This window comes from Tiliqua scincoides, chromosome 5 (genome assembly GCF_035046505.1).
Source record: "Tiliqua scincoides isolate rTilSci1 chromosome 5, rTilSci1.hap2, whole genome shotgun sequence".
In the NCBI taxonomy this organism is placed as follows: Eukaryota; Metazoa; Chordata; class Lepidosauria; order Squamata; family Scincidae; genus Tiliqua; species Tiliqua scincoides.
Genome location: NC_089825.1, coordinates 9,294,204 through 9,308,346, shown reverse-complemented (window position 1 = coordinate 9,308,346; position 14,143 = coordinate 9,294,204). Strand labels below are relative to the sequence as shown.

Here is a 14,143-nt window from a genome sequence, read left to right as displayed (position 1 = left end):
ATACAGATACGGAAATTGGCCACTCTCCATGGATAGATGTGTTGGTTGTTCTAAAATCAAACTAAACATGATTCTCTGTCTAGGATTTTAATTAAACCACTCTGTTAATTCAGACAGGATATTTTAGGCCTAAGGGGCTTAACGCTGTGTCCTTTTAAAAAAGGGCTTAAATGGCCTTTTTCCTTAGTCCACGGTTTTCATTTTTTTATTGGGCCTGTCGTTTTCTTCATGTTCGTAAACTGTAAATGTAGACAGATCAGTCTTTCTTCAGAATGTTGGCATACAGTATTAATGTCTTGAACAGGCTAGGATATCAACTATTACCGTAAAAGCTTCAGTTACCCCAAATTATTTTATTTAGACTATCTTTTAGAATCTTTCTGTAAAGCATGTAGATGAGCAATATAGTGAATTTCTTACCTTTATAGTGCTTGTATGTTGATTTTTATCTGATCACATTTTCTTTGTCTGCTGCAATCCTTTTCTGTAACTAGCTGATGCTTCAGCTGGTTCTGCATGAAAGTGTCTTTTTTTGTGGAATGGCAGCTTATTGGTATCATGGGGTTGGATGCATTGGGGCACCTGCCCATGGAAGGCACCTTTTGCTTGTGAAAGGGCTCTTCTGTGCTTTTTTTGCTAGTGTTTTGCATGATGAAAGTGAAAAATGTGAAATTAAAAAATGATAATCTTGTCAGGCAAAATCTCATACAGCCTCTTGCACAACTGAAGCCCGAGAACTACTAGATAATACAGGTCGTCCCTTGTTACCCACTGGGGTTCCGTTCCGGAACCCCTAGTGAATAAAAAAAAAACCATGAATGAAAAAACAGTGGAAAAATAGATTTAAAGACCCACTACTCCTAATGAAATAAGGTTGTGCCTTGTCATCGGCAAGGGTTTGATTCTGGGACTCTCTGCTGATACCATAAAATGTGTTAAATAAAAGCAGTTTAAAAAAATTAAAAGTGCATCCCTTTACATACATAGTTGGCAACCTTCAGTCTCGAAAGACTATGTTATCACACTCTGAATGGTGGTTCTGGAACAGCGTCTAGTGTGGCTGAAAAGGCCGATTCGGGAGTGATAATCCCTTCCACACTGGGAGCAAGTGCAGTCTGTCCCTGGTCTGTCTCCCTGGCTATGGGCCTTCCTTCTTTGCCACTTTGCCTCAGTCTGTTGGCCAAGAGTCTCTTCAAACTGGGAAAGGCCATGCTGCACAGCCTGCCTCCAAGCAGGCCGCTCAGAGGCCAGGGTTTCCCACCTGTTGAGGTCCACTCCTAAGGCCTTCAGATCCCTCTTGCAGATGTCCTTGTATCGCAGCTGTGGTCTACCTGTAGGGCGCTTTCCTTGCACAAGTTCTCCATAGAGGAGATCCTTTGGGATCCAGCCATCGCCCATTCTCACAACATGACCGAGCCAATGCAGGTGTCTCTGTTTCAGCAGTGCATACATGCTAGGGATTCCAGCTGGTTCCAGAACTGTGTTGTTTGGAACTTTGTCTTGCTAGGTGATGCCAAGAATGCGTCGGAGGCAGCGCATGTGGAAATCGTTCAGTTTCCTCTCCTGTTGTGAGCGAAGAGTCCATGACTCGCTGCAGTACAGAAACGTACTCAGGACGCAAGCTCTGTAGACCTGGATCTTGGTATGTTCCATCAGCTTCTTGTTGGATCAGACTCTCTTTGTGAGTCTGGAAAACGTGGTAGCTGCTTTACCGATGCGTTTGTTTAGCTTGGTGTTGAGAGAAAGAGTGTCGGAGATCGTGGAGCCAAGGACACAAAGTCATGGACAACCTCCAGTTCATGCACAGAGATTGTAATGCAGGGAGGTGAGTCCACATCCTGAACCATGACCTGTGTTTTCTTAAGGCTGATCGTCAGTCCAAAATCTTGGCAGGCCTTGCTAAAATGACCCATGAGCTGTTGGATATCTTTGGCAGAGTGGGTAGTGACAGCTGCATTTCAGCTGTCATGCAGACATTTCAGCTGGACGTTGGACTTTCTTCAGTCTGGAGAGGTTGAAGAGCTTTCCGTCTGATCTGGTCCGGAGATAGATGCCTTCTGTTGCAGTTCGAAAGGCATTTCCAAACAAGGTTGGCGCAAGAACACAGCCCTGCTTCACTCTGCTTCGGATGTCAAAGGGATCTGATGTGGAGCCATCGAAGACAACAGTGCCCTTCATGTCCTTGTGGAAAGATCTGATGATGCTGAGGAGCCTGGGTGGACATCCGATGTTGGGGAGAATCTTGAAGAGGCCGTCCCTGCTGACCAGGTCGAAAGCCTTCGTGAGATCTATGAAGGCTATAAAGAGTGGCTGTCATTGTTCCCTGCATTTCTCCTGCAGTTGTCTAAGGGAGAATACTATATCAGTGGTGGACCTGTTGGCTCGGAATCCGCACTGTGATTCTGGACACTGTGATTCTGGATAGACGCTTTCTGCAAGTACCTGGAGCCTCTTTAGTGCAACTTGGGCAAACAGCTTTCCTACAACGCTAAGGAGAGAGATGACACGGTAGTTGTTGCAGTCACCTCTGTCGCCTTTGTTCTTGTACAGTGTGATGATGATTGCATCCCTCATGTCTTGAGGTACGCCACCTTCTCTCCAGCAGAGACAGAGGATTTCATGCAGCTCAGTGACGATGATCTCTTTATAGCACTTTAGGACTTCAGCAAGGATGCTGTCTTTTCCAGGTGCCTTGCCAAAGGCAAGGGAGTCCAGGGCCACGTGAAGTTCTTCTAGGGTTGGTTCACTGTCAAGCTCCTCCAGCACGGGCAGGCACTCAATGTTGTTCAGCGCTTCTTCGGTGACCGCATTTTCTCTGGAATATAGCTCAGAGTAGTGCTGTACCCAGCGTTCCATCTGCTGCGCCCGATCCTGGATGACCTTGCCTGTGGCAGACTTCAGAGGGGCAATGTTCTTCTGCTTTGGACCTAGGGCCTGCTTGATACCATCATACATCCCCTTGATGTTGCCCGTGTTAGCTGCTATCTCTATCTGGGAGCAGAGCTGGAGCCAGTAGTCACCAGCACATCTCCTGGCAGTCTGCTGGACTTCGCTGTGAGGACCTGCAGGTTGTGCTCATTGGGACAGGACTTGTATGCCGCTTGAGCTCTCCTCTTTTCCTCAATGACTGGTGTCAACTCCTCAAGAGTGGGCATTTCTCAAGAGTGGGCTTCAAACCAGTCTGCCGCATTGTTGGTCTTCTTGCTGAATATGGACAAGGCGGTGTTGTAAACGGCATTCTTGAAATGTTCCCATCTGTTGGATGCGTTTGCGTTGGCCGGGCCTGGAAGAGATTCCTCAAGCGCTCCTGCAAATTCCTCCACTTTTCTCTGATCCCGGGTCTTGCTGGTATTAATGCAAGGTCTTCCTTCCTTTTTCATGTGATAGTCACTTTGTTTGCAGTTTCACTCTGCTGCACACCAGGGAGTGTTCAGTGTTGCTGGCAGCACCCTGATAACTGTGTGTGATCTTGATGCTGGGAAGGCTGGAGCGTCTGGTGAGAATCAGGTTGAGCTGGTGCCAGTGCTTTGATCTTGATTTAAAACAGCTTTTCTTACTGTTGTAGAGAAGCAGTCAGAAATTAGAACCCCTGCTTTTGCCTCAGTCAGCTGAAGAATGGCATAATCACTTGCATGACTGTCTCTACAACAGTAAGAAAAGCAGTTTTTTAAAACTGTGATTTTAAAGGGATACATTTTTCCCCTTCTCCAGGGATCAGCACTTTCCTTCTCATTTGCAGTGGCCATTCTTGTTGAGGGATTTTATACAAATCCCTGCATAAAAAATTCCATGTATAACAAGATTGGACCTTTATTACCTAGGATACTCCTGTGCAAAGACTTGATCAAAAGTTTTTGGGGAAGAAGTGACCATTTGCTTTCCTTCCTCTTCTGGTTCTTTGACTCCAACCCATTATTCTCCAAGGATGGGCTGAGACTTGGATGACTCTGACGTGAGTTGCATTTTTTATGACTCTTACAGACTCAAGTCACTCGTGTCAAAAACTTGGGCATCTAGTCAGGATTTGGGGATTTTACTCTAAAAATGAAAAGATTTGAATAGACTCGAGTCAAGACTTGCTTTTGTGTGTGCTTGCAACTCTGTTTTGTGTGTGTGCTTGCTTCTCCCCCTCCCCCCGCTGCTTCCAGGGCATGAGTTGCTTTTCAAAAAGACTCAGATTTAATTCAAAATGACTTGAAAAATGGCTCTGGACAAGTCATGACGGCTGCCATTACAACTCGTGGGTGACTTGAGCCAAGAGGGCGGAGACTCAAGACTTGACTCATCTTGATACTGTGGCTCTGGTACATCCATGTTATTCTTCATGTCTGGAGAACTGTCTGCTATTCAAAAGAACCATGACATTAGTTACTTGATCTCAAACCATTGGCAAACAGCTTTTATAACTGAAGATATACCAGAGCCAGACATATGAAAAATGCATGATGTTTTTGTGAGAACATATTGCAAGTGACCCTGTATTAGATGTTCATAGGACAAAAACCTGTATTTCAACCAGTGATATTTAAGGCTGTTGCAATGGCTAAAGTAGACTGAAGCCTCAGCTTAGTGGTTGCACCTCCTAGATTCAATCCCTGGTGTCTGCCAGGTAGTAGAAGAAAGGTTCTTTGTCTGAGACCTTGGAGAGCTGCTATCTGTCAATGAAGGCAGTCTCCTTTTAGTATTAAAGGTAAGTGGTCTGGTGGCATAAGGTAGTTTCCTGTTTTGAGTAGCTCTGTGTATCATAAACTGATACATTGAAAGTTCTGCTGTACACCATTGTTCAGTTTGCATTTGTGCTCAGTAGTCAGATAGGTGGTGCCCCATCGTCACCTAGCTGTGGTAACATTTCTCGGATACTAACAAATGCATTATAATTCTTTAGTCTTTTAGAGCTGAAAGTGTTTCTGAGGAAGCAGAGCTTACATTTTATCAGAATGACAAAGTTGAAACACTTGTGATACAAAATCATAAATCTTAATTTAAAAGCAAAAGTGTTTATAGCAAACCTGCTTATTTTTCTTTTGTTGGTTTTGTTCATGGAGTTGTGGCATAAAACTTGCCATATGCGACAGCAACATCCTGACTAATTATGCAAACTAGCCAGACATCTCAATGTTTGGAACACAACACAAAAAGTCTGTAGATTGAGAAGTTAACTCTGAGAACATCAAAAGAGAGTACTTGATAATAAAAGCAAATGGTAGAAAAATTTGAGGTAACTTCCTTGCTTAATTAATTAGGTAGGCCAGGTGGAAGTGAAGAGGCCAGTGTTGGTGCTCAGAATATCTATAAAGCTGAGCAACATGACAGCACAATAGAGGAGGAACAAAGATTTTTTTAATATACTTCTATCCTGTGTCACAGTTTGAAATTGTCCTGGTTTATGTCCCTTTTGGCAAACTTACATAAAAATGACCCTGTACTGTATTTTATGACCAGATGACTTTCCCCCCCTCAGTGGCTAATTTGTATCAGTCCCCCAATGTTAAAGAGACGCAAATGAGTAGGAAGTCTAAACCAGTATGTCTCAAGGTCGCTTCATTGTATTCTTTCATTATTTTTACTCGTTTTTGCCACTGATCATCCATAAATTGTTGGAAATAAGTGATTAAGGAAGTGCTGCTTAGTGTTAGTGGCACATGAATGTTCTTGGTGAGGCTTTTTTGTGGGTGAAAGGAAATCAAGCGCTTTGCGAACAAAAAGGAAGACTCCTGCTGGGAACCTTTCAAGGAAATTTAACTTGCATAATGTTTTGATCTTGATGTTTCTTACAAAAAATAGAGCAATATTTCACCAGCTGTTGTGTGACAACTGGTAATCACGATTCTGTCTTTTTCTTCCCCATGTAAAACAGTGTTTTTAACAAGAAAATTATGTTCAAAAATAAGTAAATAGCCTTACTTTTAAAGTAAAGTATAAATGACAGGCTGTTGCTAAGAAAAAAAAGAAAAGGATTTATGGCAGGAGTGTGGATTAGGTTATGTTAGTATTTCTGTAGTTCTACAAAAATGTGTCCTAAACATTGAACAGTGAGAGAATTTGGGGGCACATCAGGATGTACAGATAATACATGGGCAAAAACATTTTAAAAATTAACCAGTTTCCTAAACTGCTGATTCAAGAATGGTCATATTCATTAACCATTTTGCTAAACAGTTAATGAACTTGGAATTTTCATTGCAGCTTGTATTGAAAATATAGTTGATTTGAGGTGCTCTGTTTTTCATCAGGATAACAATATAGTGTAATTAGTACTTGGTATTTAACATTTGTGAGTAAGACAGCTGTACGTCTTTCTTGAAGACTGTTAATCTTTCTTTTGACTTCATAAACTGCATTCTTATACTCTGATCATGCCACAAAATAATTGACTTGGAGGTGAATGGAGCAACTCTGCATATTGGCCTTATGGTTGTTTTTTAGTAGGGAGAATCTTATTTGACCACACCCTTGAACACAGTTTAGTACATTAATCTTGACAGAATTTACACAGCTATGTAATTCTGGCTTCTAAAATAGAATATTTTCAGTGCGTTGCTTAGTGTAAGGATCAGCTGTAGGGGGGTAACCACAAGCTACACTAAATATTGGCTTTCCAAATAATATCACAGATGTGGTTGAGGGTATGTGTGAGCTTGGCATTTAAGCTCATATTTATTTGTCTATCAAAATCTCCAGCACAGAGTGAATGTTTAGTGCTCTGATCTCAGTGGAATGTTACTGGTATCTAATGAAATTATGCAGCGCTATATTTGTTCATTTATTGTTTCCATTAATAGAGGCAGAAATAAAACTTGTTCATTTAGTAACATAAGCTGGATAGCCTCAGTTTTCTTTTTTGACATCTGCTAAAATTTTATAAAATATTTATAAAAATTCTTCTTTAAAAAAAAGTTGGCCCTTGGTATCAGTTCTCCCCCCCCCCCCCCGATACAGAGGTCCACAGATACTGGGGTCTGCTTTTAAAAGTGTTTTTACATCAATAAGCCTCTTTTTTAAAAAACATTTTAAAGTAAATTATAGTATATATCCATACTATCTATATATCTAGTGCTAGCCAGATTACAGTTTTTTTTTTTACACACAGACTTTCTCTCTTGCTCTCTTTTTTCATTGGTAGAACGTGGAAGAAGAGATAATGATTTTTAATGCGTAATTAAAAGGCACAATATGGTTCTGGGCAACTATTTTTTCCTCATTATACAATTATTTGCATAGGCATTGTGAAGTGGGACTCTAAAACACCTTAGTTGTTTGAGATGGAGCACATTATAGGCTCTCTTGCCACAATGCTTTCATGTAGGGTGGGACAGCTGCTGTGATGACCATTAAGTTCATGTCATATTGGACCATTGACAGCCTAGTTCCATTGGATTTCAAGCATGTGGTGACCCCCAAGGACTGATTTATGCAGTATCAAAGTAGAACTTTTCTATCTGCAGTGGGCTATATGCACGCCATTCATCATGCATTTGATGTAAAGTATGATGTGTGCATAGTGGCCAAAAGTTATTTGTGTGTGAATTTTGGATTGGATTATAATAATTTCCCATTTGAAATGCTTCAGAATGTGTTATGGGTTTGGATGATCTTGTAATTTGTGTTTGGAAGTATGTGTGAATACCATTAAAGATTGACAAGCCTCTTACTATGCAAAAACAAATATGTGCATTCGTACATATGTACTGCTTATGTACTGCTTTAGGAGTAAAACCTATAAAAGCTGGAATACTGTCTTTTGCAGCTTGTACAGTGGGAGCATTTATAAGCCTCAGTTGTTGAAGGAATGGTTTCAAATCTTAAAAACAGCAAAGTTTAGCACTGTTTTTTAATGACTTGCCATTTCCCTCATAAATTGATGGATATTTTTTTAGTAAACGGACAGACCACTTGACTTTTGTCAGGCTTTGTGATACTTCTACCTATTATCGTGTCATCTGTTGGGGCCTTTATCCTTGATATGTTCAAAACATTGTGTTGCTCTGCAGTCTTCCCATGGGGGTTGCTAGCTTTTTGTTTTTAGCTCTTAGTAAAAGGTGAGCAGATTTCTTGCCTAAGCATTGTTCTGAAGCTGATCAATGGTAGTGATAAAAGGAGCTTCTATGCATTTACTAATTTAATGACTGCACTAGCTACAAAAGTATGTAAATTTAATGCTTGATCATGTCTGGTGAAAAATTTTAAGTTGTGTATACGAGGAAAATGCCAGTAGTAGTTTTGAGTTTCATATTTAAAAAAAATGATTTGTACTCTGGACACAAATACTTGATACAAATTACTTAATCTTTCAGAATCCCAACTACTTAATATTTGTTAGAGTTCATCAGTAGAGCCTATCATTTTTGTGTTCATGACAAAATCTGAAAATTTTACGTCAAAACATTCACCCAAAGTTAGCAAGGAACTAGAAGATGTACAGTGTACACACAAAGGGAAATTACCCTCTAGGTATAAACTGTAAACATTCTTATTTTGAGGCATGTCTTAATGTGTTTCAATTGACATAACAGTAATCCTCTTCAATACAGATTTATTGGGGGAGGAGAAGGGACTTCTTTCTTAGTAATTTATGCTTTGTGGCTTCCTTGTCTCTCATTGCTACAAGATTGTAAAGTCAGCTGCCGTTCATACCTGAGCAGGGTTTCTAGCTAGAAAGCTACTTTATAAACATGCTCTGGTTTGGAGAACTATTAATTGTTAGGTCCTTATAGAGCATTTGCAGTAGCATTGCAAAAATAATGAGAAGAACTACAGCAGCACATGGAATATGGGTTTGAAAAGATGTGTGTTAAACTAGTTTGGCAAAAACAGACATCAACCATTTTAACTGTGCAACCTTCTCCATTGCTGAATTTAAATTCCTGGAGAGTTTCAAGTGTATTCATAGCTGTATGGAACTTGGTGTCAACACAAACGTATTCAGTTCAATAACTGAACTGATCTTTCAATAGGCTGTATTTTTCTATATAGGAAACATAAATTGGATAAATGATTGGAGCTGTTCTTCCCCCCTCCCCATCCCCTCAAGCACATTTGCCTTTGTGCTGCTTATCCATAGGGCAGGAGACACCGGTACACAAGGCATTTTTCTGTTTTCCAACTCAATAGTTTTAGAAATTTGTATTTGTTGCTTTTGCCTTGGCTACTGTATTATATGCATATACAGTAAGTATGTAATGTGTTCTTAAAAAATGGTTTAGTCTGTATATCCAAAATACCATAAGGTATGATGGGAATTAATTGTTATGGAAAGTAATGAAGGTTCAGTATCTGCATGTGCTGAGCTTCTGAGGGCTTGCTAGACCAGGAGTGTCAAACATATAGCCCACAGAGCTTTTTTGGGTGGCCCCTGTGCACCTGGAGGGAATTCTGAGGGCCGGGAATGTCAAACACATCATCCCTGGTTCTCAGAATGACACTTTGAGGCCTTGAAAGGCCTTAAAATGTCACCTTTGGGTTTACTGAAAACCTGGAAGTAATGTCTTAATGCCTTCGAAAGCCTCCAAACGTCATTCTGAGGACTGGAGAGGTGACATTCATGTCACCACATTCATGCGTGACCAATGTCATTGTGAAGGCTGGGGAGGAGGAGAGACTGCAGCAGCAGGTAGTGGTAGTTTGGGTGGAGGGGAGTGACCAGGTTGCTTGGCTGGTGGGTGGGAGGGCAGTACGGGGGGTGCTACTGGTGGGAGGCAGTGGAGCAGTGGGAGCGAGTGGACAAAGGCAGCATTTGCCTCCTTAGCTTGCGAAAAGTTTGGTTTTTTTCAAGGAAAAAAAGCCCCCAAACTTTTTGCAGGTGTGGCGGCAAATGCAGCCTCTGCCCATGCTTTTCCCTTGCTTGGAGGTCAAGTGGGAGGGGGATGCTGCTGGTAGGAGGCAGGGGAGCAGTGGGAGTGAGTGGGCAGGGGCTGCATTCCCTGCCTCCACTTGCAAAAAGTTAGGGTTTTTTTTCCTAGAGACAAAAGTCACTGAACTCTTTGCAAGCAGGAATGGCGAATTTAGCCTCTGCCTGCTTGTTTCCATTGCTTCGGGGGCTGGGGGGGCTATTGGAGGCTTAGCAGGGGTGAACAGGAGGAGGGTTGTGGTAGGGGGAGGCAGCAGAGTGATGGGGGGAGGTGGGTTTTCACATTTTTTGAAAACACTGAAAGTTATGTCACTTGACATTACTGCCGGTGTTCACGTCACTTCTGGGGCCGCATTTGGAGTTAGGCCCTCAGCAGGTGCCATAAATCTGATGTGGCCCATGGGATGAAATCAGTTTGAGATCCCTGCTCTAGACTGTAAGGAACAGAGCAGTAATAGTGGAAAGTTATTTTAACTAGACTGATGTGTTGCAAGCTTAGTCTAGTAAAGCTCTAATGTTGACTGGGCTACTTGCCATAATTAGCTTTCTGTTCTCTTGATTGGAATTATGTGTTGAACTTCCTAATACACTTTCAGAGCTGAAAGTATTAATAAAAGTAATCAATCTCTTTAAAATGCTCATGTGGAAATCGTAAGATGAGAAGGATTTTTTAATGGAATAAAATTAATAAGAAGTCTTAATTTTAAACCATTTCTTTCTCTTTAGTATCAGAAGCCACATAAGGAGGAAAATATCCTATAAGAAATATTATGATGTTCAGTATACCCTGAATTTTATTTTGCTTTTAAATGTGAATCATTTTACATTATAGGGGATCAAAGCACGCATTCTGGAAACCCTTGTTATGCTTGTTCTTCTTGCACTGCTTATCCTCGGAATAGTATGGGTGGCTTCAGCTCTCATAGACAATGATGCTGCGAGTATGGAGTCTTTGTATGGTATGGAAGTCTTTGATATGTTTTGGTGTGTTAAAGTATGCTATGCGCATTTAAAGTTTTGGCCCATTGTAGCAAGCAAAGATAAGGGGAATGGCATTTCGTTGGTAAACAATTTTCACTGAGGTTAAACCAATATTTGCATGCCTAGGATACATATTTTTACATTTAATTTTTCAAAAATGAGTTAAGTGACATTGGCTACCTTCAATCAGTTACATTTACTGTTAAATGCCCAAGTATTTGAGTTCCAGAAATCTCTAACAGCAGTATTGAGCAAAACTTTTAGGGAAACATTTTTCATGTATATAGTACATTTACATAGACCAACTTTTCATGTATATAGTAAAAAGTATACTACTTTTGTTTAATATTAACATCTAGATTAGATGGAGTAGTACAAACTAATCTCATGTTAATTTTTTTCTTCCAGATCTTTGGGAATTCTACCTCCCTTATTTATATTCTTGTATATCACTGATGGGATGTTTATTACTTTTATGTAAGTTTTGCAACATATATTGGGAGAGGAAATAACATGCCTCGCTCTTTAAAACATTTAAGCCTTTTAATATAGCCATCATTATTTTATCGTCACTTGATTACTTGTTTTTATTGGATTTGAATTAACAGGATATACTTAAAAAATGCATACACCAGTTGTGAAGACCTAAGCCATCTGTTGGTATTCATAATAGCACCTTTCATGTGTATGGAATATGCTTTGCAAAGCTTTGTTAATCGAGTCTCCTATATGTACATGCTAGACACTTTTCCCTTCTCAGCCCTTCAACATAAAAGGGAACCATAACCCAGGGCCTTGTGGCATTCTTTGTCTGCCTTATGGTTGCCGTTCGTTACTTAGCAGTTTCTGATTGTTCATATGGGAAAAGGCAGAACTAATTACAATGTTCAACCTGTTTCTCCCCCAGTGGGTTCTTGACCATCTTTCTTCACTGGTGTTGCACATGTGGAGGAATTCTTCAGATAAACTATCCTCACTTTTAACAGTTGGATAAGTTTGCTACGCTCTGTGTTTGTCATAGTGGAGGGGCGGGCCACATATTGTGACTTTTTGAAAGTTAGATAAGTAATTACCCTGTTCAGACAATCCAGAAAACCCCATTTGTTGGATCAGGAAAATGGAAATGTGTGAAGAGCCTACATGAGCCCACATGTTCCCTCTACACCTCCTCTTGTGCCTAGTTGAATCTAAAGTTACCTTGTTTGTTAAACCACAGTCTTCCATAAAGTCCAAACTAGGAAACTGTGATCTGTCCTGCCTACAAATGAGGCTTTTAAACCATGCCACTTCTAAGAAGTATGTTCAGAATTTAGGTACATTTGTTCAGTAAACCTGAAAAATACTGAATGCTGCAGGGCCAAATCAAGTCTTCACAGTTTTTTAAACTACCCTGAATTTTAAAAGTGGTTGGTCATTCACCCTGGAATTGAAGGAAATGGGGGTTACTGCTGCTTTCAGATGTGTTGGATGGGTATGCACAGTTAGTGTCATGGGCTTTCTATCCTATGGTTTCTTCCTCCTGCAGAAGGAGTTTTCTCTGGAGAAAGGATTTCTTACTCTGGAGCAAAAATTTATTCCTCAAGTTGAAGAGTCCTGCAGGAGGATGACATCATGAGACACGACCGATGATTGCCTGAATTCTGACCTAAAAGTCTGTGGGATTTGAATAGCTCTTCATGTTTCTATTTTGTTACTTTGCATAATTGTTTTCATATCAGTGCATTGTTTCCCCCTTTTCTCAGTGCATTCTCTTCCCTCTTTTGTGTCTCTTTTGTCATTGTGAACCCTTAAGACAAGGACCTTTCTGTTTTTTCTCCTGGTTTAAGTGCCATGTAAAACTAACAACATTGTGAATGAAATTTTGTCCAGTTGTTCACCAGTTACCTCCGCCTTCTTATTGACTCAGTATTCTGCCAGACTTGGAAAGTTCTAGGCTACTCTGAGAGTAAGGTCCATCCATAAGGTCCATCAGTATTTGTATATATACTGCCTTTCTGTGCTTTTTAGACAGCATTCAAGGCAGTTTACATAGGCAGGCTTAGTCTAAACCACAATTTTTCAATGGTGTTTTTACAATACGTTCTGTGGAAGACTTACAGAACCACCAGTCATTAGATGTTGCCTTCACAGTGTGGAATATCTCTTCTGGCTGCATGCCCAGACAGGCCCTCAAGGTTTTTTCAGTTCTTTTCCGGCTTGTCTTCACACTCTCCCCCACACTCTCACTGCAGTGGCTAATCAGCTCATCAGCAACCCCGTTCTGCCTCGGTGGGTACAGCTGTTTGTCAGTCTGCCATCCAGAAATGAGCCCACAGTATCTCCTGCTTAGCTCTTCAGGCAGTACCATCAGTCCACATCTCCTGTCTATTGAACTCAATATGATGTAATTCTTAGTAGATGGGTATAGATTTGCGCTTCTCGTGGTCTCCTGAAAACTAGATGCAATTTGTAAGGCTACATTGGTTTTCTTATTAGCTACAAATGACCAATCCAAATATGGTCATATTTGGATTAAGTGTCTGGGTTTATTCTGTGATGAAGACTTGTATTCTGTGTAATTGAGGCTATAGTACTGAATCCTGAATCCCAGTTGACTAATCTGTGTATTCCTTCACAGTATGCACGCCAGTGGGACTTTCACGAATGTTTACAGTGATGGGTCAGCTACTTGTGAAGCCAACGGTCAGTGCCAATTTTTTTGCAAATCCAAAACTAGAAGGTGATCTAATGAAGTAGCTTCTCTTTCCTAAAGTATGAGATCTTTCTAGAAAAACCAATATCAATTTGCTGAGCTATTAGACTTGTAAGACTTTATTTCCTACATTGGTATAGGAAGATAGCTTCATTATAGAAACTCATTTGAGTATCCTGAATCGAGCCAAGCTTTCTGTACCAAGTAATCACTGAGTAGGCTACATTCTGGCAAGATCCGCAGAGTAACTGACTGTCTTTTAAATAATTCATGTTTGTTTGTAAAATGTAATGTACGTTGTATCTGTCTGTACACATAGGTGTGCACTGATACATATATTTGTGTACTATTTAGGTTTATACTCTCTACGATTTCTGTACAGAGTTCTCACCTATCAAATGTTTATGCCAAATAAAGGTTTTGTTGACTGTTATTATAGAAACTCTATCCCTTCAAACATTCATATTTCTAACTTTATATAAGTCTGTTCTTTTATTTTGCAAAATTATGGTCTTTTAACTATGTTAACAGTTTATCATTTTACCTTAAGACTTTCTCACCTTTAAGAAACATGAAGAATAACTGCTCTTAATAGATGCATTTTTTAAAATGTCTCACTTTCC

The 14,143-nt window shown here is 40.4% G+C and overlaps 1 protein-coding gene across 3 annotated transcripts in view; it reads left to right on the top strand.

The window, feature by feature from the left end:
- The window catches only part of LMBR1 (limb development membrane protein 1), a 76,305-nt gene that overhangs the window by 38,244 nt on the left and 23,918 nt on the right, over nt 1-14,143 (top strand). For 2 of the 3 annotated variants that reach the window (XM_066627825.1, XM_066627826.1), the window contains 3 exons: nt 10,680-10,806; nt 11,237-11,305; nt 13,446-13,510. In XM_066627825.1, the coding sequence (XP_066483922.1) occupies nt 10,680-10,806; nt 11,237-11,305; nt 13,446-13,510 (261 nt within the window). The remainder of the gene's footprint in view (nt 1-10,679; nt 10,807-11,236; nt 11,306-13,445; nt 13,511-14,143) is intronic. The other variant, XM_066627827.1, reaches the window with a different exon arrangement.